General features: G+C 38.8%; 1 protein-coding gene across 7 annotated transcripts in view; it reads right to left on the bottom strand.

Annotated features, from left to right (window-relative positions):
• lama2 (laminin, alpha 2) overlaps positions 1–26717 on the bottom strand; it is a 202470-nt gene that overhangs the window by 79688 nt on the left and 96065 nt on the right. For all 7 annotated transcript variants that reach the window (XM_039599289.1, XM_039599293.1, XM_039599291.1 and 4 more), the window contains exons 16-23: positions 26381–26592; positions 25825–25936; positions 23558–23671; positions 20561–20688; positions 16883–16969; positions 10332–10543; positions 2968–3074; positions 614–794 (exon numbers count right to left, since the gene is read on the bottom strand). In XM_039599289.1, coding sequence (XP_039455223.1) covers positions 614–794; positions 2968–3074; positions 10332–10543; positions 16883–16969; positions 20561–20688; positions 23558–23671; positions 25825–25936; positions 26381–26592 — 1153 coding nt within the window. The remainder of the gene's footprint in view (positions 1–613; positions 795–2967; positions 3075–10331; positions 10544–16882; positions 16970–20560; positions 20689–23557; positions 23672–25824; positions 25937–26380; positions 26593–26717) is intronic.

Raw genomic sequence — 26717 nt, 5'->3', positions numbered from 1 at the left:
CTTCTCACTTTCCTTCTTTCTTCTGTCTTTCATTTGTTCCTTTCATTGTGTATTTACAGGTATAGATTTTTTTTGGTTCCATCTCAGGCCTTTTACCTGAGGGAACTGCTTAGCTGTATATAATACATGTCATAACATAAAAAAGTACATGGGAACAATTGCAGCATATTACAAAATGCTGTCTGGCTTTTAAAGTTCAGGTGTGGTTGAACACTGTATAATCACATTCATCTGAACCTGGAATAAAAATGCCCATAGTGACAGTATATTGTGTTTTAGTAAAGTAAATTGCAGCGTAGCAGAAAGCAGCAGCTCCAATTTATTACTTTTTGTCACGATTTGCATATTTTTTTTCAGGCTGTTTTAACTCTGCCTCTTCTTGAGCACAACAGAAACAATACTTGAGGGCAGAGAAGGGATAGAAATATGATTTCTTTATCTTAGTTTGTTTAAAATTCAAATTAAAAAGAAGAACAGAACGGCGATTTAAAGAGGATTTTTTTGGGGGGAGGATTGCTGACATTACTTTTGCTGCAAATTCTGGACTTGCATTTGTTGACTGAAATGAGGAAAAGCCCTCTGTGAAAAGCAGAGTAAAAAAATCTGTGCTTACGCGTGCACCCTCCCTCCTGAAAGTTGAAATATCCTCGCGAGCACCGGTCACATTTGGGTCCGGTGACGCCAGGCTGACACCGACACTGACCGTTTTCATCACAGTCGAATGACTTGGAACCATATGAATTGCAGTGACATGGGATGCAGGTTCCACCTGTGGTAAGGCCATGAGTCCCAGCCTGGAGAACCACACAGACCATTGGCATCGAGTTAGTGAGTTGAAATGACAAAGTATAAACCGATCCAGGATAAACAAATGTCAGACTATTCAGACAAAGCGGTTAAAAAAAAAAAAAAAAACCCAGACAAGACTTTTTAGAAGACTGGAAAAATATAAAGACGGGAAAAACTGAGGAAATAATTGTAGAGGCAATATTACTTATCCTTTTTTTTTGGTCATCTTTATAAATATACAATGTTGGATATAAGTATTAAAGACCATATAATAGATATCTCTTTGGCAGATTGTCACCCCTCCCTGAGCCTGGTTCTGCCGGAGGTTTCTTCCTGTTAAAAGGGAGTTTTTCCTTCCCACTGTCGCCAAAGTGCTTGCTCATAGGGAGTCATATGACTGTTGGATTTTTCTCTGTATGTATTATTGTAGGGTCTACCTTACAATATAAAGCGCCTTGAGGGGACTGTTGTTTTGATTTGGCGCTGTATAAATAAAATAAAATGGAATTGAATCTCTTTAGAAAAACATTCTGTTTTCTCAAGCCAGGTGAGGGGCAACCAATCAGAAGAAAGCAAACATTTACGAATGGATCATTAAAATATTTTTAGACAGATGATACAAGCAGCTAAATAAAGGTCGAAGATGAAATACATAACTATATATATATATATATTTTTTTTTAAACTATGAACTACTCAAAGCAAAGCAGAGTAAAATGTGTCTGTAAATTAGCATTATCAGTCACCTTTATTTTTTAATCAGTCTTCAGCTTAGAGGCTGCCTAAAAACTGCAATAGATCTCTGACATTTCCATGCCAACTAAACTGTCATATTATATAAAGCCTGACTCAATATTTTTTAATCAAAAGTATTTTTCAGACGTTATCATACAAAAAAAAGAAAACAAAAAAGAAAAAAAAGCTCAACTAAAAGAAAAAAATAGCTTCATTAGTGTGTCTACTCTAGAAAAACATCAAAAACAAAACACAAAACATCATGAACATCATAATTTGCCAAAACTATTGACATTTACGACGCCAATTTTCAGCCCCAACAAACATCTCGAGTTACCCAGAGGGATGACATTTTACTGATTACATTCAGAATTGAAAGAAACACACACAGAGGAACAGTCATGCTAATAAAACCCTTATATATAAACTTGCCTTCCGTTGCCGTGCAGTGTTTTAAAACCAAGCACAAAAACCACAACATGTTTAGCCAAGAGAGTTTATCTCCAAAGCACATCCATGCTACTAAAAACACACCACTGCCATCCACATGCAGCGCGTGTTACCCGTGCCTTAGGCCTATATGCGCCCCTGGGACAACCACCCGTGCGGGATATTCCCCCCCATCTCTGCTGTGCAGAGTCCACTGAGATGCGCTCCACAGGCCGCCGTGTCTCCCGCCTTTCGTAACCTAGGCGACGGAGATCACAGCGTCGGCCCACGAAGCCAGGGCGACAGACGCAGCGGCCTTCGACGTCACAGCGCTGAGAAATAGATCCGTAGGGGCTGCAGCGACAGGGCATGCACCCCTGATGCTCAGCATCCCACCAGCTGTTAGGCTGGACCAATCAGAATACAGATAGTGGAGGATAGATAGACAAGGAGGAGTAAGAAGGCAGGGCAACAAAAACAGCAGAGTTAAAAAGAAAATTTTTAAAAAGTCAAGGCTACACACTAATGAATTACACTGTCGTTGTGTTATGTAAACTATAAGGTAAAATATTGCAAATACTGTCAATGCAACTGTAAACCAATTCTCATGAAAAAGCTTTGTATGTGGGGCTTAAGTTGTGTTACAAGTGAAGTAAAAACTGTATGTGCTGAGAAGTTGCAGAAACAGGTTAACAATGACTTATAAGCTCCTAAAGGTCATGACTGCCTTATAATACCTCATTTACTGTGCAGCAGCAGACATATTAATCAGCTTCGACCTGTCGGTACTCTGTATTATCAGTGGTTAAAAACACATTATATGTGATGAGACAAGCAAGATAAATTAAAATAAAAACACAGATGTGAAATACTCAAGACTGCCTGTATAATACTGCAGAAAGAAAAAACACAGAAGATTAAAAAAGAGAGAGACAGAGCTGGAAATGAATAATTAAAGTCTACAAGTCCATCAACACAAACCAGGGATGTCAGTATAGAAAACTTTACACTTACCCTGCACTTGTCACACTTCTGTCCAAGCACATTTTCTTTACAGCGGCACTCTCCAGTCTCCTGGTTGCAGACCTCAGAAACAGACCCATTAGTATGGCACTGGCACGCTGCAGGAAAGGAAAAGACAGGAGAGACTGAGAACAAGCATATTTAACAATAACACATGTTCTGAGTTCATGTTCTGATAAGAGTTCAGATGCTGCTTAAGGTCTTCTTTTCAGGATTAACTGCTGATATCCACTTGGTCACTGCACTTCTGAGAAAATATTCTGTTGCTCAAATATTTTTTGTAGTCTAGTGGGTTGAATGAATTTTGCCACTGTCTGCGTTTTTCAAAATTCTCAGTTAAAAAAAAATAAAAATGTTTCAAGCACCTATTTGAGCACCTCTCAATTGCAAAGAAAAAAGAATTGCACGTAGAATTGTACACATTCTATTTTTCTCTTATATACTGCATTTCCATGTATTTTTGTCTCAATCTTTGTGCCTACATCCCATTTTCCTAGCAAAATATAAAGACATAAGGGACTGATCAAGACTTTTGCACAGTACTGCATAAGAAATTCAAGATAAACCCCTTTTCTGTTCCCACAAAATGACTTTTAGAACCTTACTCCTAATACTTTGCATTATGCATACTTTGCTATCCCTACTGACATAATAATACATAAATAAATAAAATGTGCTTAAATCGTTACTCAAATAAATAAAGTAAATAAAGACACACCTAAACCTGCCATTCAACCACTTATTCATACAACTAAAAGCTTGAACATCACAGCTTCTGTCAGGTAGATCAGCTGTCAGAAGGAAATGTGTATATGCTTAAAAACACACATAACCACATCCATCTGTAAACATACCCTGCAATTAACAGCACACATCACATTGGACAAACACCAGTGGGTATTTGTAGTTTGTGTTGCCTTCTGTCATGCTGTCCTCTTAGATATAAAAGAGGAAGAAGGACAGACATGACTGTGGGATGGGAAATTGAGGTGAGAGGCAGGGGTTCACAACAGATGCCCCCACAAAGAGATGGGGAGATGGAGAAATACACACAGATATGCAAAAACACTCATATGATGCATGTGCATGGCTTTCTACATTGCAGAAAGCCATGCACATGCACACCTGCTCAGATACATGCAGATGTAAATACACACAGACGGCTGATTAAACATGCAAGAAAACATGCACACATACACCTGCCTCTGTTTCACACTCTCTCGTACTCTGTCTCACCTCCCCAGCTTCACCCTTGGGGAACCATCTGGACTGTTCTGTCTGTTGCTACTATGCGGACCTTGTTGTGGGATAAATTACTACTTTAATTTTTTTTTTCTATTTTCACTGTTGGAAAAGTAAATGTTTCTTAGACTAAATTAGTTCTGTTACTCAGCAATCGTCAATCTGTCAGATTAACCAACTGGAGGAGTAGTTACTGTGCATCTGGCATCCAAAGTGCTGCATGTTCTTCCCCAAAGAAATGCCAGTGTTTGGTACTATGGAAAAATCAGGAATATCACCTGTAATGTTTTACCATGGACACCATGCCGTATAACTTGCAATAGTAGACTCATGTAGAAAGATGTTAGCCATCTCCAACAATTCCTTTACTCTGGCCTTGTTTTTGAACTTACTAAGCATCACATGTGGTCCTTTTACATCATCTTTAATGAATTACCACAACCTCCAATGTGCATACTGGGCATGTGTCCAGGGACTCAGTTGGGGGGCCTATCCATGAGGAAAATGAGACCCCCCCCCAAAAAAAAGACCAAAAAAGACCAGAATTGTATTATCGTAAGTATTAGATCTTGAAACCTTTTATCTATGCATCTTTTTTAATCATAAGAATACAGTAGTTTACCTGCCCTTTCTTCTCTATACTGTTGAGCCTAGTGGTCTCTCCCAAAGTCAGCAAGCTAGTGGATACCTTTGAAAATCAATGAAACAGCCATGACAAGAAAACGGAGGAAATGGGGATCCCTAACTTTAATAAAGTTGCCATTTTTATTTTAAAAATTCAGGATGAAAACATTGCCCTTAACTTTAAAGTTGTTGAAATGCTTGGTGTGATAACATGAATGATAAAGTTAGCGAGCTGCTAAGCTAAAGGTTAGCAGCTCACAATCACCATAAATATGTTTGACTGGATTTAAACAAAGGACCCAGGCTGCCCTCACAACTGAAGGAGGAAGTATCCAAAAATATTTCTATTTTACCTGCATTATTATTTTATATACTTAATTTTGGTTTTTGACAAAGAAACAATGCTTATTCCTTTTCTAAGCAAACACATCCCAGTGCTTTTCCTGATAAAAGCTCACTGGGCTCTACTTCATTATTACTTCACCTCTCATGTAGAAGCAGCACTGTGGTACTGTCAAGAGATGCTGAAAGGAGGAAAAAGAAGTGGTCACCAGGAAATCAGACAGAGAGAGAGAGAGAGAGAGAGAGAGAGAGAGAGAGAAAATAAGTGAGGAAAAGAGCAAGTATGTGTACTCATTTCAAACTATTTTATGTACATGTATGCACACATTCCTGTATGACATGTCTGATTACTGAAGAAAAGAGAAACAAGCCCGATCCTTAAAACAAGCTGGCAAAAGCCCATCAAACATCTGTGCCCAGGGGTCTGCAACTCCATGATCCAGGCATGGCCACAGTACTGAGATCTTTATGACTCAAAATAACTAATGATTACCACCAATCCTAGTTTGATAACTTCTCCCCTTAATTAGCTTTGCCATTTATCATTAGAATAATGATATTAGTGAACAGTGTTTATTCAATAATGCAACTAAAAAAAATTGTCCATAAATGTATCCATAAATGCACATGACTCCAAAGGGTTCTGCTTGCATGTGTGCTACATAATAATTTTAAAACAATAAACATGTAAATAAAAATGGGAATTCGAGAGCCTAAATGCTGTGAATGCATGTTTTATATGAACTGCTGTGTAAAAGCTTTAGATGATGCAATTCCATCAATGAGGCATCTGATTGGTCCCAAATTCAACCAGTTTTATCTGCACTACTACACGTAATATGCATTTCAGGGTTACAATCTCAAGTTTTTTGAGATTTTTGACATCAGATCTCCCTGCATCAGAGCTATACCGGCCATTTGGCTTAGATGATTATCTGCCTGACATTTCTACAAGTCTTTATCTAGATGATTTCCACTGAGTGCACATCCTGTTTTCCACCAAAGCCACATTTGCTCTTCATGGTACAGTGCAGCAAGCACTACTTTAAAGGGACTTCTACTGACCACATGAAGTGGTGGCATCGGGGGTTAAGCTGTTTGACTGACTCAAAGAAAAGAAAAGTGTTTCTCATTTTCTTTTCACATCTAGAGCTCAAGATGGGAGTCTAACTGGAGAACCCCTTGAAAGAAATTATTTGCAGGTAGAGTAGTCTTCACAGGCAATCTCCAGAAGTCAAGTAAGCATAAGTTAATATGTCTCAATAAGGCAGGGAAGTCTAAATCTTATACATGGTGGGGCACTGTATTAATGTACATGTAAAAAAAAAAATAACTGGCTAAAACATAGTCGGTCCAGACTTCTTACTTGTTTGAGGATTTTATTTTCCTGCAGTATTTCTTTGGTCCCATCAGTCCCTTGAAAAGTGTCTGGGCCTCTGCACTCAATAGTCCGTTAGGAGTGGTAAAATTAGAGTTGTGAGTTTTCCCAAAGATCCCTCAAGAGTTTATTGACCAACTGTTAGAAACATCTATGAAACATTCATTAAGTGTCAGATACACAGGAAGCGTAATTACGCCATTGAATTACCAGATATTCACTTTGTTCCCATGGACAAATGTGCGACGGAGCAATTCACATATCTTTTCTACAACTTTCAAACGACTTTTCCCCCCATGTGAGAAATGGTCAGACGAGTTCATTCTCTTGAATTTATTGCTCAGACAAATTGGTTTGTGGTCAAGTTTGCTTGCAAAATCAAACCATTTTCAATTCTCCAACAGAATTAAAGCGAAACACTATTAAAAGGGGGAGACACAAAAAGGCTGCGGCGAAAATGGCTGAAGATGGGAACTCTGACATCAAAAGAAAAAGTAAAGGATTTTTACAGTCTAATAGTGCGCAAATGGACTCGGCCTGAACTCTCCTGCTCCACTCAATAAAATTCATTAAGACCGGGAGCAGCAGGGAGAGGCAGGCAGTCACAGAGAGAGAGAGAGAGAGAGGTAGACTGACAGAAGCGGAGGGAGCAAGAGAGAGAGCTGTTGTGTTTTAATAATTCTTGGTGGTCTTTTGTCATTCATGCGGGATCAATAACAACTCTCCATCTCCCAGACAGAAGCAGCCGATCAGCACTGTGGAAGAGCAATAGATCAGGCTGATTAATCAATAACCATTTAGCTGGGTGGAGAGGGGAAACAACTACAGAACAATGAACTATCAAATACACATTAATACCCTCTGTCAGCCTGTCTGCCTGCTTTTGTGCTGGGCTGACAGTTTTATCTGTCTGTTTATCAGTCCGCCTGTCTATCGCTCACTGTGAAGTGTCTTTCTGCTGATCTGTCTCCGCCACCCCACCTACCCCACACCCACCCGCACCACTGTCTTCTTTTTTTCTTTTTTTAAAAACAGCACAGGTTTTAATGAAGATTTTCACAAACAAGTGCCATCTGTATTCGCTGTCATCTCTTCCTTTCTCTTTCACTCTCACCGTCTCATTTTTACAGGTATAGTGTTTATTTTAAATCTTAAACACAGCTGGCAGTCAGTGGGCTGCTCCAACATCACACCTCCCACTAGCACAGCTGCTCGTTGATGCACACACACACACACATATACAGGCGCGCTCCAGATGGCGTACGATCCACTGAATGTTTCAGAGAAAGGCTTAAAAGTATAATTTAGCTAAAACTGAGTTTCATAAGGAAATTGTGTTCTACAGTGAGACACCCTGCTGAGACCCACAAGCTGCACTGCTGACTTTCTTTATAATGACTGAAGGAAAACCAAATTATATTTTCCATCTTTAAAGGCCCTGAGTGTTATTTTTTATTGCAGGTTCTTTAAAATCATTATGATAATAAACTCTTTGCTGAAAGATGGCTCCTGTCAATATGTTACTTTTACCAGGGGTCACGCTGGGGATGTGACGCTGGGGATGCGACGCAGTGGCGTGCAGTGTCTCTTTCTGACACTAGGAGTCACCAAAGTGATCAATTTTGAAATTTTAAAAATAAGGGCTGCAAATTTATAATGTTTATACAAACTCTGATTTAGATAAGATTTTGACCTGTGATAGACGGGCAGCCTGCTCAGGTTGAGAATGAATGGATGAAAACCTTGTATGGTAAAAACTAAGATTTTTTTAAATATACAATAAAATGCCACCTTAATGGATAGCCAACGTATAGACATTGGACCAATGTAACTTTTGGACAAACAACAGCTGCTGTGACAGCAACACAATCGTTCAGTCTAAAAAAAACCCCCAACAAAAAACCCCCAAATCTTTTCAAAGTTTCAAAGTCTGCTCTTTTTTTCATTTGTCTGCACTGTAGTAACTACAAACTATCAAAGCTCATAAAACCTCTGTTGGGTTTTTTTCCTTCCAGTGTGTACTCCAGAGCAGGTAATCTCCATCACGAGAGGAACCTTTGAGTTATATGAGCGACGCAAGACTGAGATGAATTCAGATTTCAGTGAGGTCCCATTGCGAAATAAACAGATCTCTATGTGATTTAGAACAACATGCGAACAAATTTAGAACTGAGAATATTAAATTTGTGCTGTTTACACCAAAACAGATGAATCAGATTTTACTTGATGTCTGGATATGTACCCCAAGTCAGGGGTTCCTGTGGCTCTGGTAGTGGTCTATGGTCCACGGACAGGATAACGAAATTCTAAAAATTCCCCTGCATTCCCCATGTGTGTGAATAGTGTTTGCAGTGTAAACGCACTCAGACCCGATGCATGTGTGGGTTTTATTTTTCCTCTAGACCAGTGCTTCACAAATGGTGTGCTGGGGTTTACCAGTATGGTAAATGGTAAATGGCCTGTATTTGTATAGCGCTTTACACGTTCAGTCATCCACCCATTCACACACACAGTCACACACTGGTGACAGTAAGCTACATTGTAGCCACAGCCGCTCTGGGGCGCACTGACAGAGGCGAGGCGAGTATGTCTGAAGTTAAGTCTAAGTATGCTATGTTCATACTCTTTATGCACGGAAGGAAATAAAAAACATCTTAAAGCCTTCTGTCAAAGACAGCTAGGTCTATTCATGCAGTTGCTGGATGGTGGGAATTATGTGACTGTGTCAGGAACAACCAAGTAACCAAATATCACGTTAGGGCCAGATGCCACAAGAAGAAGTGCCTTCGTCTGACAGTGTAATCAAAAGAACTGACAAAATGTCACCATGCAGACATTTTTGTGTTCCTTGGCCACAAAAAGTTTGAAAACTACTGAAATACTACAGCGATATAAACTAACATACCTTCATGGTAAAAAGGAAGATCATCATCCGTCAATTCTAAGGTTTTAGATAGCAAATCAGATCTGATCCTTAGCAGCTCTTAATATTATTTATTTAACAAAGGCTAAGAAAATGCAGAAGCACTGTCTGATTCCATGGAAATTAAAAGGGTAAGTAGCAGCTGAGTACAGCTCGTCAAATGCATTTGATTAATCGATCATCAGCAAGTGTGACCACTGCTATTAAAGCAGAGGTTTTGGCAGCTTGTTGGTTTGGAGCATTCAAGTGTGTGTTAACACAATGCCAAGGAGGAAAGAAATTATTTTAAAGAAGCAGCTGTTGCCGCCCATAAATCTGGGAAGGGTTATGAAACCATTTTCAAGCCATTTGAAATCTATCATTCGAAAGCGAGAAAGATTATTTACAAATGGAAAGATTCAAGATAGTCTTCCGTGGAGTGGATGTACCAGCAAAATTAGCTCTAGATCAGAGAGTGAATGTTTGATGCACAAATGATTAAAATCAAATTAGTAATTTCATTCATGAAACTGTTTGTACTTTATGTCCACATTTAGAACTGCATCACAAAATGAGTACAAACAAATTATGAAGGTTTGGCCGTGTTAGAAAATGTAAAGATATCTTAAAACAGAATACCACCACCACCACCACCAATAATAATAATAACAACAAAATAAACATAACTATAATACTGATGTGAGTCCATCTGTACAACTGCTAAAGCTTGGCTGAAACTGGGCCATGCAACAAGCAAGAGACAAAACACAACAGAAGCTTAGAGATGAAAGACGGCGTGCTTTCATTTTCCCCATGACTGAATATCAATTGCTTGATTTCTGTTTAAATTCTTGTTGTCTTACTTACATTGGCAGTTTTTCGCTATGATGGCGTCTCCATAATAACCTACAGCACAGCTGTCACAAGCTTCGCCACCATAACCCTGGCGACACCGCAGGCACCGGCCTGTATTTGGATCGCAGCTCCCAGGTATGGAAAGGTCCAGGTTGCCATTGCAATCACACAGCCTGCAGGATCCCCCTGGTACAGTGGGCTGACCGTAGTATCCATTGGAACATCTGAGAATCAGTGGAGATACCAAGAGATGGATAAATCAGTTTCACATCATTAACTGATCAACTTTTTGGGGGACAAGCATTCAAGATGTAATAATAAGAGAATAAGGTGAAATACTTTGTACAATGCAGATAGAAGACATGCCAGTGAACCCACAAATATTTTTCTGCATCAAGGTTTTTGCAGATTTTTACTTGTAATTTGTCAAGTTTCTGACTCCTAGGGGTAGCATTAAAAAGCACCACTGAGGATGACTGGGCTGAAACTGACTGTAAAAACTGTCACATTTTCTACATACCAACTCTTATACCAGCAGCAGAAGTTGTCTAACTATAAAATCCGACATACAGGAGCTTTTAAAATGCCTCAACCCTGATCAACATCAAGCTTTACCCTTTCTCAAGCTGCACCAACAAGATGTCATCCTGTTATTCTCCCTCTCTCTGTTACTGAAGGAGCAGGTATTGCACTAATATCTTGAAAATACAGTTTTGCTCTGCTTTTATTTCCCAAATAACACTTGAAAATATGTTTTTCCTCCTCAGCTTTCAAGTTTGAAAGAAAATACACAGTGGGTCACCTTGTCTTCTATCTTTCTTTCGCATCCAACAACTACTGCGTATGAGTCAGCAGGTAAAAGCAGGTAAATAGAATCATAAGTATTGTTTATTTCAGCTTCTAGCACCAGTATTATAAAACACTTCGAATACAAAATTACTAATTCAAGTGCCAAACTATCACAGAAGCCAAACTCCAGTCTCCATCTACTAAAAATCATCAGCAAGGGTCCACAGGAAATATGAACACTGTTATATAATTTGTTTGACCAGTTAAACTGCTTAGATACCAGTCCAGCTGAATTATTCATATATGTACACTCCCATTACATAAATATAAACACCCGAAGAGCTAGAGGGCAAACCCATAGAAATGAAAGGGCATAGAAATTAAAGTTTATAAAAGTAAACCCTTGAAGACTTTTTATTTTATTTTTTTTTAAATGGAGATTTAATGGCTTCAGGCAGTGAACCTCAGGATGTTTACTGCAGGCTGCCCAGCTATTACTCAAATAAAAGCATTGCTATGTCTGAACTACATTTATAAACTGGAAACAAAAAGTCAGACTGCGAAAAAAAACCTGCAATGTTCATTGCAAATTTATTTGTAACGTTAAAAACAAAAATCATAAAAAATGTACAGTGTTTAACCTTTTTTTTTTTAGACGAAATGATATTTTAAATCCTAATTATTGTTATCTGTGAATTTTCAAATGTAATATTTTACCAAAAGAAGCGGGGAAAGAATTAAAGCACTTTATTTTTTGATTAAGATGCTAAATTATATTTTTTAACTTGCATTGGGGGAATGTTATGCTTGATTAATTTTTCAAATTTGTGCTCAAATTTTGGTATAAAAACGTGAATTCAACTCAGCAAATGTTTAGTTTGTGTTTTCTTGTTTATATGACAGGTGGTCTTAAAAGCAAAGTGATGTTTTCGTGCTGGATTCTTTATGTTTAGCAAAAATAAAGCATCATTCAATTCCAAAGGGTCGTTAGGACCCTTGAACAAGTAAATGTGTTAACTGTCAAACCAGTTTCAATATTTTGCTTTTTCAGTAACTTTATTTGATTAATAAAAAGGAAGATGGCCAAAGCCTGGGAAATATATTAACCTGAGAAAGCGGCGCTGTCACACGAGCCGCTGAAACCAAATAAGGCCGGCCAAAGCTGAGCTAAGGCTCTACGGGCTGAAAAGGGAATTGAGATGAAAGAGGAGAGGAAGAGGGACAGAGAAAAGCAAAAGGGAGGAGGGAGAGCGATCAGATGAGAGAAGAGAGGGAGATGGAGAGAGGGGAAAGGTCTTCACATTGAAAAGAGAATTGAATTTAGAGAGGCGGTGTGGGTGGGGGTGGGGGGTAGGAAAGGACAGAGTGAGGGAAAGAGTCAAGAGCAGCCAGCCATTATTACCACTGACCCTCCTTGGTACTCAATAGAACTGGTTTATTAGCTTTCCTTCCCGCTCCGAGTGTGTGTGTGTATGTGCACATGTATGTTTCTGAAGCATGTCTGCACATCTTCCCAGTTTTACTGGCAGCATTTTTATTTCTTGAGTTGAGATGAGCGGTTTGTATTTAGTCTTATATGCGAGATGAATTCAGATGTTAAGGCTTCTATTCTAGTCATGCATACGTGTAGTTACTTGGGCCTCAAGAGGAAGTGAAGGTATTTATAGTGGCTAGTCTAGCGTGCTTGAAGTTGATATTTTTGGAGGGGTTAAACACCTGGTCAAAATCATCAGAGTGTGGAGGAAATGTATGGCGAGCATAACTTGTAAAGAGTTCTAGAGAGAGAAGGGCAGACGGGCTTGGATCGTAACAGTTGTGTTGTATTCTCAGAGTGATGAATGGAGAGTCGACAGCAGGGGAATAAATGCTCAGTTTCTTCTTAATATAATCATCAATTATGCTCGCCTCCACTGACAATAAAACTGTTAAAGGCTTTTTTAATCATTCCATCACAGGCTAAAACAGTGCTCAAATTCACACCATCAACCAGTATAGACTAATTTCTTCATAAAAGAACAATCTCAAATCCTGAATCCTGAATTAAAAATTAGCTATATGAAAAACTTTAGTGCTTTAACAGCACCTGGAAATCATTTTTGGAATCAGCTTTTTACTATAACATTCAATGAAGTACAAAGTAAGCCATAAAATGTTGTCAGAGTACTTTTCGTAGTTCACAAAAGGCTTCTGATTAAACGCATTTCTTTGTGGTGTCATCCCCAGGTTGAAGAGGGCTGTTTCAAGTTTGATGATAATTGCGATGGTGCTGCTGCTGCTAACAGGCCACTGTCAATCAAATCCAATATACAGTAATTGTCTGAACTTTGCACCGAAAAGTTTCATTAACACCAAAGCACCAATTAATCTGCTGCTATCTAGTAATGCTGAACTAATGCTCTGCCAACACTCATTTTAATATTACTAGCAACAATGCCATGTGAACTGACTATTCCAGTCACCTGCAGTCATGCGAGGAGCAGCTGAGACAAACTAAACTGGCATAGAGGCAAGGTATTTAAATACTATAGTTTGTGTCAATTAAGTAACAGATACTTAATTCCTGGATTCTTCATTTCTATTTTTGAATGTTACTTTGGAACCTCCAGCAACCTCCATGTTAGAGTTTCTACTTTTACTCACATGTACAGCGAGGCTTGACATATGATTACATTTGCACATCTCTTAACATTAACATCAATAAGTAGTATTACGACAACATTAACAATAACCCTCACTTTAATCCCTCTGAATTCTAGATGAGAGGGTGATCGATTAAAGTACATTATATCCATCATATCAGCAGCTAGTTGGCAGCAAGCACCTAACATGACAAATGAAAGACCTTATCTGCAAGACCATTAACATACTGGCACACCCTAAATAGCACCCCGTGACTCAAAGTGTTTTAACCTACATTTGTTAAGCAGCTGCAATAAAGAGCTTTCAGCTATATTCTAAATGACTGTTTATGGACAGGAAATTGAAAAGCAGAATCACTTTGCAGTGAGTGGATAGTCTATTAGCATGGGCGGAATAGAGCAGCTTATTTTGTTAAAGCCCATAATACAGACAAATTGGCACATTACAATTAATTACCACAAACAACAACAAAAGCACTGTAGATAATGAAGTGTAATGGCAGGTAGTGCATAGCAGGTATCAATTAGACTAATAGAACAAGAAACACCAACTGCTGATTACCTACTTAATACTGTCATTAGTAATAAAATATTTCCCATTACATCAGCTCCTGTGCGTTCTGAGACTGTGCAGTATGAGATCAAAACAACAGACGCATGTGGATAGAGAATGTATACACAGATGCCTTCTGTATATTCAGCTGCAGATCCATAAATTTACCGGCACACAGGCACAAAAGATAAACATGTACAGGCACACACCGCCTCCCCAAAATTAAACACCACCTTCTAAATTCAGAAAAGGAATGTTTGCAGCACCAAGGAATGTTTACTGTATTATGAGCTTTATCCTACTTTAGGATTAATTAAAACACACAGTGCACCATGTGGTCACTCATTAATACACAGACACAGAAGTAGATTGAAAAAGGTGGAGGAGTCCAATTGTATTGGTTGGGCCACGTTCCAGCGCGAGGCCATATTGCACAGTGGCTGGAAAGCAATGTGGTGCAGATGCTACTCTATGACAGACAGAGCTGGCAATGAGTCAGTTTACTTTCCAGTGGCAAATGAGGTTTATAAAAAGACTCAAAGGCAGACAGAGAGATTCTGATGTGGAATGCATGGCGAGGCATGCATACTATTCAGGACAGTGAACTGAGGCGCCGCATCCTCCAGCAGCAGCAAATAGAAAAGCTCGGATAACTGCAACTGCAGAATTTGTCATCATATTAGTCCAAATGTTTGAGACTGAAATTGTTTATAAATAACAGTGTAAAGATACCAAATCTAAAGTTGTTTTTAATCTGTTACTCTCATTAAGAAAAACATATCCTTGCACATTTTTTATTGTAAAAGCTGAAAATGTAAACACTAATATATGCGGCATTAGACACAGTGGTCAATTGCCTTCAATGGCAAACACCAGAAACTCAGCGGTTTACATCATGATTGACACGTTCCCATCATCAGAGCAGCCCAGATTTGCTACAGCTACCAAGATCTGCACACTCTCATGGCACTCATGGCTTTTGTTTCCCAACCTTCCAGTGCCATCAGGGCTAGCTGATTAAGCAGGGGAGCTGTTACATACTGTTACATGGTCACCGTCCGTATGTGTATATCAACCTCTCAGGCCTGATGGATGTCGGGTGCCTGAACCTGGTCTTCAGTTCCTCCTACAGCACCAATTTTACTTCTAAAAAGTGACCCATTTGCCTGCTTCCATTCCAAAACTGCCTCCAAGCCAGTGGACTGGGCTTCTCACCCATTTAAAGTTTGAGAAAAAGAGGTTGAGAATGTTTCAGGCCCAAGATCTAATCATTTGCTTTACAAGATAAAGCTATGAGATTTGAAGAGCAGTTCAGTAGTACAGTAGTTAGCACTGATGCCTCACAGCAAGAAGGTCCTGCGTTTGAATCAACCTGCATACTGTGGACCTTCAGTGTGGTGTTTGCATATTCTCTTCATGCTTGCATGGGTTCTCCCTGGGTACCCATCTGTGGCTACCTCCCACAGACTAAACATGCATGGGTAAGGGTAATTGGCAATTCTAAATTTGCCATAGGTTATCTAATAGAAGAAGATGAATGAATGTGGTTGAGAAGTGCAAAGATTTGCACTAGTTTGATTATAGAACATGATTACTATGAACACATTTTGAGCTTTAGACACCAATTTCTAAGAATGCAAGAAATCAGCACATGCCCAGGGCGAACACTTTTTATGATTAATGATGTTCTTTTGCTATGTGGCGACAGTGCAAACAACTGAGTTTATTAAAGATTTATAAATTTATACAACAGAAAACAGCTTCTGGGTTGCCAGGCTGTGGTGTAAAAACAGAAGAAGAAAAAAGACTTCCAAAAACTTGTCACTAAAGAAGCTCATAAAAGTGTATAAAAACAAAAATGAATCAGATCAGCACATCAAACATCCGGTAGGCCCCTTCCATCTAACAAAAAGCGAGAACAAGGCTTTGTCTGAAGTTTATTAAATGCTTTTTCATATATTTTTATATGAAAAGCAAACACAATGACGAGTACTCTAAATAGCTCATTAGAATTTTAGAATTTTAATTATAAGCAGTTTTATTTTAATACAAACCAAATGTACTGTATTTGAGTCAGCCTGGGTGGTGAAATGTCTATATTTACTCGGTGCGTGTCATCACATGACAGTATAGCCTGAAGTTTCAACAAGCCTCACATCCACAGAGAAATATTTCTCATTAGTTTTGCATTGGTGAGCCCATAGCTAATGGAACAAGAATGTCACTCAGCTAATAAAATAGATGGACAATGAGACAGAGTACTCAAAAAACAGTTAATGAGCAGTAGTTTCTCCGTTTTCATTAAAAAACAAAAATAACAACTGACTATAAGTCTGGTTTACTTTCTAGTACTTAGAGTTGGGTACATCGAGTTGGGTCAGTGCACTAATAGTGCCACTATTTGGCCATAAAACATACTTTGCTGGTTTGAATGCATTACACTAATAGATGTGTGTTTCTGACAATGACATTTAATTAAATAATAATGAACTTAGCTGGGCTAAGGTGAAAATTAGGCACACAGTTCAGGTAGAGTCGTGTCAGACCTTTCACAGTTTCTAAGCGCTTTGACTGTGTGTTACCTGTCGCATCGTGGTCCTGTGTAGCCAGGCCGACACTGATCACACAGCAGCTCTCCGTCTTGACTCAAGTGGCAGGTTGGACTGAAGCTACCGTGGTTCCCAAGGTGAAGTTGTTGCGATTGTTGTTGAAGTTTTTGATGAGTTCGGTAGCGTTGTCCCAGTGTGGCAAAAGGCAGAAAAAAGAAGAGAAGACAGAGGCGAGTTAAGGCCATTGTTTGCCTCCTCATATACACATTCACACCTGTTTCTCTGCTTTCTCTTCCCAGTCACAATCACACTTTGAATGACACAAACACTCACGCACACATTTTAATTTCCTCTCTGTCTTGCACACACATGCACGCAATCCTGACTACAAAAACCCTCTTCCACCCTGCAAAGTGTATCTAAACGAACTAAGAGAGAGAGAGACAGCGACAAAGTAAAATGATAGTCTCTTTCCCTCATTCTCTCACCCTCCCACTTCCAAAAACTATAGATAGTTCTGCTGGCTCGGGTTCCAGGCACCAGACTGACTCACTAGCTGACTGACTGGCTCATTAATTGTGTGCTGGCTCACTGAGTTACAAATAACATTTCGTTGGCCAGAGTATGCAGACAACAAAAACTGAAAAACACTTTCTGTATAAAATGAAAATGATTCATAGCTGTATAAGAAGAGTTGTATAAAGTTGCATATAGCCACATTGCAGCTGTGCTCATTTTAATGCTTTATTGCTAAGTGTTTACTGATGTCACAGAGCAAGGAACCTGAGGAAGAAGCTATTTTGCATCACACGAGTTGCCCCCTGGTGGTCATTAAAGTAATGCAGTTTTAAAGCACCTTTAAGGATTGCGCTTTTGTTTTTCTCATCCAATTTTGCAGTGTGGATCATTAGCCTGGTGAAGGAGGCTGCTGCAGTTTAAAAGTGATATTGCAAGGACCAGGATGGGAAGGATGTCACTGGTCTGCAAATATATCTAGGACGGTAGTATCTGCAAAATTCACACGTATTACAGGAGACATGAATATTCTCCAGTGTGTGAAATGAGAAGATCAGTGTTTTTACTTAACCTGGCAACAGTTATACAACCAGAAACTGAAAATGAGACTACAGTATGGTTGAAACTAAGGCAGAAGAAAATCAAGGGTAGACATACTGTTATATTTTGCCTGAAGCTGGTACTTTAGTATGCTGGTATATTAGATCAAAGCTTAACAACAAATCCTAAAAATCAGAAATGTGTGAATCACTTTTCAAGACATCACCAGGAATTATTTGGGAAAGGCTCCTGCCAAGGTAGCAAAATCATAAAAAACATATTTTACTAAAATAACATCTTTAAAGCTGATAAACTGATTTATACCAAGATTAAAATACAAATAATAATAAGAATAATAGAAAAAAAAGCAGGCCTTATTATACTTTTTGGAAAAATTTGGCACAATTTTATGCCGTAATGGTGGTGAAAAATGCTTAGTGAAACAGACATATACGGTTTTATCTGCAGATTTTTAAGGCATGTATAGATACATAATTAACTTTTAACTTCCATTCAACTACAGTGATTTAAATTAACAAAAAAGACAAAAAACCTGTCCTTGGCAGTTAGAGAATTAATCCCAGGCATAAATTAAAAAGAACAGCAATAAAAAAAAAAACAGGTTTTTTTTAATTGATTTGATTAAAATAGCCAGTCTTCTCCCCTGTTGACACTAATCACTTCATCAGATGTTCATGAGAGCTCAGACATTACAGATAAGTGGAACAATCTAACCAGCTATTTTGGTAAACATAAGGGACTGGATGGCTATTTTGAGGGGGTGAAAGGCATGGCTTGTCAAAGCTATTATTATTGCCAGGGTGGTGTGGAGGCCTGAGGTATGAGAGAGTTGTGTCTTACTTTAGCTCTTAGGGTTTTGGATATGTCGTGTCATGACTGCATGAGAATTCTCAGCTGCTGCTGCCTGTGTTGTTTGTCCAAGCAAGTCCCATAGAGCATCACACCCTGGTCATTTAGAAAATCTGCAGCTCAATAATATAATAATATAAAAATAAAATGTCTGTATATAACCTACTCTCTGTCTGAAGTTGATCATTTCTTACATTTACTAAAAAATTAACTGCATCATTTATTTTACAATTTTTGCCTTTACGAGATTGGACTTTGTATGAGCGTCTCTCTACACCAATTCCAGTGATACTATTACTCATATATTGCTCTGAGGAAGACCCATTTTGCCTTTGCAACTTAACCATGGACCTCAAATTCAGCTTCAGTATCACACTAACCCTTCTTTTACATCAAGAACCATCACAGGAGATGATGGCTGGCTCTGTGACTCAGAAACCAAAGAGGAGTTCTCAGTCAAAAAGTCTGAAGTGCACAAGTCTAAAGGTGGCACATCAAATCAGAAGCATGAGTAGGAGCATGCTCATTATTTTTTGACAGGGTTGTGCCCTGTGAATTTGTCCTCCATGATCAGACTTTCAACAAGCAGTCTACCGACACATCGGGAGGGAGGGCACTCCGCTGAAATGGCCCAAACTATGCCAAAAGTGTGCTAGAGTACAGCATGTTTTTTTTGGCCACACCAACACACCTTCACTCACTGCTAGCAGCATTTCCCTTAATCACCTATATAAAATCCAAGTTGAGATGTTGGCTTTTTGACACGCTGGAAGAGTGGACATGGCGTGCACTGCAGAGAGTGCCAGTGCCAGGATACAAAATTGGACTAATAACACTTGCTCTGAAGTGCACCAGAGATGCACGAGGAGGACACCTTGAAGGAAAGATTATCCAAATTTACACCAACTGGTAGTTTTCACAAAGTTTTTACAAAGATGACAGACATCTTTGTAAAAAGAACCCCCCCCAAAAACCCAAAACAACATAAAATACTATTAAATGATGTCATTTATGCACTATGTGTATGCTTCATGAATAAACCAAATGAGACGTGTGTAAATAAATTCTTATAGTACGATGATTTTTTTAAACTTTAATCAACACGTGTGGTCCCAGAGGGAGCTTTCACTGCAGTGCACAGAGTTCAATTTAATAACCGCATGTAACCAAGCAATGAGCCTACCCCTAGACAACATATCAATGTGTATGCTTCTTTAATAGCTGTGGTTTAAAGGTCTACATGTCTGGTAGTATTTTTGCATCTCTTTGGAAAACTGTTGTGTGGTGTAATCTGAGCATCTGTCATTCAAGTCTGTGATGTAGCCACAGCATGAGTAGCTTTCCATATGAGAGGAATATAATGCTAAAGGGTTTTCAATCCCTTAATGACTTGTGGGAGGTTTGCATTTTCTACTGTGTTAAGGCTCCTAGTAGAAATTATGTTGATTCTAACAGCGACAATGACATTTCCACCCACAGGGATAATGTTTCTCCACTTATATTTATGAGTCTACCTGTGGTGATGATATTTCCATTAATGTCATTACAATTATATTCCCACCGAGAGTGATGAAGTCTCTAGTTGTGGCGATAACCTCTAAAGACCACACATACACACACACACACACAAAAAAAAAAAAACATGGTGAAAGTGTCAGGAGGAGACGGGAGATTATTAAGAGAAATAGGGACCGCAGAGTCAGGTGGGTCAACAGTGATAGATTGAGGCATTTGATTAAATTGTGCTGCCCTGGCTGCATTAACCCCAGGGTCTTCAGAACCTACTTGTTGCTGGGAATATTGAGCGGGCAGGCACAGGGTTGACAGTCTGCAGGTGACCCACGGGTGGCGTTGCCATAGTAACCTGGCAGGCAGGTGTCACAGTAGGGGCCAGCGGTGTTGTGGGAGCAGTCCTGGGGGAGAAAAATGGGTTAAAGTTCATTTGAGTCAGGAGAGCAAGTCAGTTTCTCTGAGGATGCAGTTTCAAAGAAGAGTTTACGCAGTTTGTGCAATGATAAAAGTACCTCAACAAGATTGTGCTGTTCTGTTGAGTCATTTAAGAAGGAAAAAAAACAAATAAGACCAATTTTTTATTTTCAAGTAACAAGGAATTGTCTTGGAAACAAAAAACCACTCGAGTATTTGTTGTTGTTTTTTTTAGCAGTGCACATGTTATACACATCTGCAGACTGACTTTGCATCATTTCCAACAGTCAAAAATGCTAAGCACAGACAGGAAGAACAACGAACTAAACCTGTACCATACTGAGTCGAGCCATACATGTGCAGTTAATAGTAAAAGGGGATGATTTAAGTTGAGACTTGGAAGAAAAAGAAACTAGAAAGAAGGATGTTAAAACAGACCTGCTTTATTTTAGCATAATTATTATTTTTTGTTTCTAAAAGTTAAAGGTTAGAAAGATAAAAACTAATTGGTTCAAGCCTCAGAGCAGTCCAATCAGAAAAGCAGACTTGTTGATCCAATTTTACAAAAGAAGACTGCTGATGTTATCTTTTTTGTCAAATTTGGAGCTTCATGCCATTGTGGTGGGTTTTTGCATACAAAACTACACCAGAAAATCCTGGCAACACATGCAACACCAGCAGAACCAGATTTTTGGAAAAAGGTGACCTCTGACCTTGACGCACCTATGGTAACAGTTTGAAAAGCCTAGGGGACATTGGTCTCAGTTTATTGTGCTCACAAGATTTTCTGTAAAGTTGATCTCTGACCTTTATCTTGAGGTCAAGTTCCCTGAGATTCAAATTCACCTGAAGATTTTAGTAGATGCAACTGTGATATGAATTCCAAAATCCTACGTCACCTGGTTCTCCAGTTATCACATTCACAAACTTGTCACCCGCCCAGCAGGGTGACAACAATATGAGGTCTAGGTAAATGAGGCATGTAAGATGAAAACAGCTGCACACGCATACATATAGCCGGGTAAATGATGACTAATTGGAAGCAGGGATGAGGAACGCCACAGGTGAGACTAATCAGGGTAGAGCATACAATCACAAGGGAGGGAAAACTAACAAAGACAGGAAGTAAAATCAACAACAGTGTAAACAGACACAGAATTCCAAAATAAAACAGGAAATGGTTTAACAGAAACCCAACATCATAACAGTCAACCCAACAATATTTTACCTGCAAAATTGTGAAGGCTGTAAATGATATAGTTAAGGCCAGATTTAGTGGCAGTGCAAAAGACTCTGGAATTAAAAATCTATAGTCCTCAACACCATATGGTTTCTAATGGGAGGCTTCACCTTCATATATCAAAACACAGCGATGCTTCTTCTATTGCATCTTTAAGAAGTTGTTTCCAGAGAGAAACTCAATATTTAAACCTGCACTTATACTGTAAAACCTTCTGCGTCCATTAATGCTCTTTTGTAATTGTGGCATCACGACTTATTTAATAAGACTACATTCTTCAACACTGAGAGCATAAAATAGAAAATCTGAAGATTTCAGTTTAAGAGTTTTTAAATGGTAAAATTATGCTGTATCTATAATAGACAGACACAGCTCTTTTATTGGCCAAAATCTTGGTTGTTTTCATATGTCCAGCTGAAGCACCAGTGGTACTTTCGAGCTAGTCTGTGCATTTATATGTCACCTTATTCCAAATCATTTTTTTCTCAGCTCAAACATCCCAAATGGTGAAACACAATGTGACACATACACAGTGTGTTAACCTGTATAACCATGGCATCATTCAGTCATTCAACCTGAGCTGGAAATCAAATTCCTCAGAAAAGAGGTGTGTTTGTGTGCAGATCTGTCTGCCACTCACTGTGTATGAATATGTATACGGAGGTTGTTTATGAGCTGTGAGTGAGTTCACGTCAAATTGTCTTCCTCTGTGTGTGTGTGTGTGTGTGTGTGTGTGTGTGTGTGTGTGTGTGTGTGTGTGTGTGTGTGTGTCAGAGAAAAAGAAAGAGCCTCCCTGCTTGTCTGCCTGTCTGTCTGTCTTTTTCTGTGTGTTGGCCTCCCCCTGACACATCTCAACATCCTCCTCATCTATAATGAAACATAACATGGCAATACAAAACTCATAGATCGCTGTGTATGTGTGTGTTGTGTGTGTATTCTGGTGTGTGTATGTGTGATGGTAACTGACAGCTTAACCCTAAGGCAATGTGCAGACTGGAGTGGGTGCATGTGAGCAGATGCACATAAGAAGGCCAATCTGGAATATTTATTCATTTCACACTGCAATTCCTGCCTTCACCACTAGATGGCAAATCCAGGGAGACTTGAACTAATAAGAAAAAAACTCATTTGTATACAAAAAAGTTCATTTATGTATTCCATATTAAGTAATGCATTTAGCTTCTGATTTAGTCTAAATCAGAAGTGTCTTTCATTTCAAACCTCTCACACTCAGCTAACTCAACCAATGTTGGAAGATTTTCTGCAATAATTGGACACATTTTAAACAAAAACACTGAAAAAATATGAATACATGTAATCCATGGCTTCCAGATGAACAATTTAACTTCCTTAATTACTGATTAAAAAAAAGAATGCGGTTAATGAAAGCAATGAGACTGTTCAAAACAAACAAATAAAAAAAATTGAACTCATTACTCATGACTCTTTATTACATTTTAATGATGATAAATAGGGTTAGATCTTTGAGCATTAATTTACACATAAAACAAACACATAAAAGCAATAATCTGACCGAAAATAAAAATAAAATAATAAATACAAATGATCAGAAAAAGAAACAGGTAGCATAATTCACCCACTACTAAGCTACTTACCAAGCAATGCCCCGTGACTTCATGGCATTGTGTTGTGTGTCCATGGCAGTGACAAGGTTCACACACCCCGTTATAGAGATTCCCGTTTACCCTCCGAAAACCAAGCTCACACGCCTGAAACACACAGGATCACAAAGTTAGAAAATACAGAAAGCCAGACGGAGTTGTCTGTCTTCAAGCTACTGTAGTGTAGAGTAATTACATGGTGATCCTCTAATTAGCACCTCAAGTGTGTGTGTGTTTCTGAGTGCAACACTTGGAATATTTTTTGTGTGCGCTTGTGTGTGACTTTCAAAAGCATGATGCTGTCAGCTAAAACAACAGCACATCAGCTGCATTCTGAGACTAAACGGTAATTTCGTGTTATTGTTTACAGTTTTCTTTGAATAAAGCAATTCAAATCTCCATGAGACAAATTTAGGAATCACAATAACATTTGAATAAAATTATGCTCTGAGATATGTTTGGATGTTTTAGACTAGTTAAACAGTCCCCAGATAATATAAGCAGATCCATAATATTTCCAACCATCTGTCTGAGGAGCTTAGAAAGAAATGGACAGGACTTCTTTAGGTTTCGTGAAGATGTTTCACCTCTCATCCAAGAGGATTCTTGAGCTCTAAAAAAAGTTCCAGGTATTTAAACCCAAGCAGGGGCATTCGCCAAGTCTTCACGGGACTTAAAAAAGTCACTTTCTTTCTGAGCTCATTCCAACTACCATGATCTGGATGACTAAAAGCTACACAGACATTCTCCAAACATCTTTTCACTTTGAGTACAAATCCCATCTGGAATATGTGCGTGGACATAAGGTGTTATCATGAATCAGGACACTTCTTTTTGATGTATTTATAAAAAAACGAATGTAGTAAAATTCCACCTGAAGTGCAGTCAAGTATTACCAAACATAACATACAGTATATCCAGGAATCAGGACACTAAATGCTTGTAAGACCAAAGTGTGCACAAACATTTACCAAAAAGAGACTGTTGTTTGTCGTTTTGGGTGTCTAAGCCTTCAGTTGATGACCGTTTAAGGAAATGCATCCTGAGTTAATGTCAATATAGCAGGATACAAATTGAAGCCTCTGCTTGTGGCTCACAGGGATTGCTTGTACATGTATTAACATTAGCCACATTTAAAAGTACACATGTGATGTTCTAACATAGAAATACAGCCCAGCGTCATTAAGTGACTGCGTACATTTCAGTGCGGGTTTACAGTCTTTTTACTAGGTACTTTTTTTCCAAGAATACTTTCTTGCACTGGAAATTTTTCTAGTTATATTTGTGTTTGAATGATTTTTGTGTTTATTTGTGCTTGTTTGCAGTGCAGTGGTTAGACCTGCCATCTTACAGCTACAGCCTCCACAGCCTTTCTGTGTGGAGTTTGCATGTTCTCCCAGTGGATGCATGGGTTCTCTCTACAGTGCTACAGTCCAAAGATAACATTAACTCAAGACTATAAAATATTTTCCCCATAACTAGAAAAAAAACCCTAAACTGTCATTCATAATTCAAAATTATCTAAAAAAGTTAGGTCTTAGCAATTCAAACTTCTGAGAAAACAACGTATTATTATTATTATTGAAATTTGAAAGTTGAAATTTCAAAATAATTACCCCAAATTTTGACTTATGGCTAGCAAAAAAGTGTTTGTCAAAGAATGCGTGTTTCCTTGGCAGAGACAAGCTTCCATATATGTCAGTATTGGACAGAGGTTTTCGGCAACGCTCTCCAGAGAACTTAAAGCTAACCACAACTTTCTTCATGTTCTGCAGAAAGCTTCAAACTTCCACCTAATGTCCAGACGGCTCTGTATCCAGTAACGGTGGTTGATTCTTTTAACTTGTAAGTCTACCTGTCCACCTTTTGCACATTGGATTGGATGTTATTTTGTTATACAAATGGAATAATTAGGTATGTGTAATATGCCTAATTCTATCCAGGATACATTTGGCTGAATTTCTTTCAACAATGGCATCTGAAGCAGAGATCTTTACTAATCTCTTGGCCCAATTGGATACTGAATTTAGTTAATCAGTTTTGGTTCTGTTCTTGTCACATTTGTTTTTAATCCCTTCTATATGTTTTATTGTCTGGTAGCATCTTGTTTGTCCTATGTGCTTGTGTCCATATTGACTGTAGGTATAAATGTTAGCATGAACGGTTGTCTCTATGCATTAGTGCTATAGTATTTACCCATCCAACTTTGTGTGCCCATTGGATAAGCCGCTAACACAAATGGATGAATGGTGTGTATTTACCTCACAGGAAGTTCCAGCATATCCATAAGGGCAAGAGCACACTTCTACAGCTGATGCTCTCCTCTCTCCTCTGGCAGTGGGATTTGCTACCTCCATAGAAAATGAGTGGAGTCTGCACACGGAGGGCACAGAAATACACGCACACGCAAATATCAAGCAAAATCATACAGCATACTGGGAGTCTGTCCGCCTTCACAGTTAAACATACAGCTTGTGTGTAAACAGGGCAGTTTTGCTGATAAGTCTTTTAGAGGTTTTATGAGCCGAGTTCATTCTCTCAGGCAGATTTTACTCTCCGACGGCAATAAGCTTCACCTATAAAACCACCATCTTTATGTTTAGGTTACGCAAGGTTAAAGCCGGGATATTCACAGGCTATAAGAAGGAGATGCCTCAGAGTCTTGATTCTGAGCGAAACTTTTGTTTCCTACAGCTAAATGAAACTAAAAACTTCTGATTTTACAAGCGTAATTTTAATATAGTGATTTCTTTTACAGCGTAAGATCAATACGTCATGATGGCACACTTCGAAATGCGTACATGTTTCCGTACCCACCTGTAAACAGCGCTGCGTTCTGTGCTGTAAGAGGCCCGCACCATCACACTCGTCACTTTTGCCAGCACAGACAAGAAATCTCGCCGACTAACTGGCTGTGCCGTCTCTGAAACCTGGAAGTTCTCCGGCAGGAGAACTATGTGACTGGTGCTGGGTGAGGATGGGTAGACAGGCTTGCCAAACCTTTTGTAATTAATCTTCATCCCTCCTCCCTGGTAGAGAAAAAGAATTACAATTTGAACTTTTAATTTCATAAATGTAAAAGGTCGGCATTCCCTCTGTTGCTTTTATGACAGCACTGACATGTGCATTTATAACTTATCTAAAAAAAATGAGT

The sequence above is a fragment of the Oreochromis aureus genome, linkage group 15 (assembly GCF_013358895.1).
Source record: "Oreochromis aureus strain Israel breed Guangdong linkage group 15, ZZ_aureus, whole genome shotgun sequence".
Lineage (NCBI taxonomy): Eukaryota > Metazoa > Chordata > Actinopteri > Cichliformes > Cichlidae > Oreochromis > Oreochromis aureus.
Note: the sequence above shows the minus strand (reverse complement) of the source record. Positions and strands in the feature narration are given on the sequence as shown.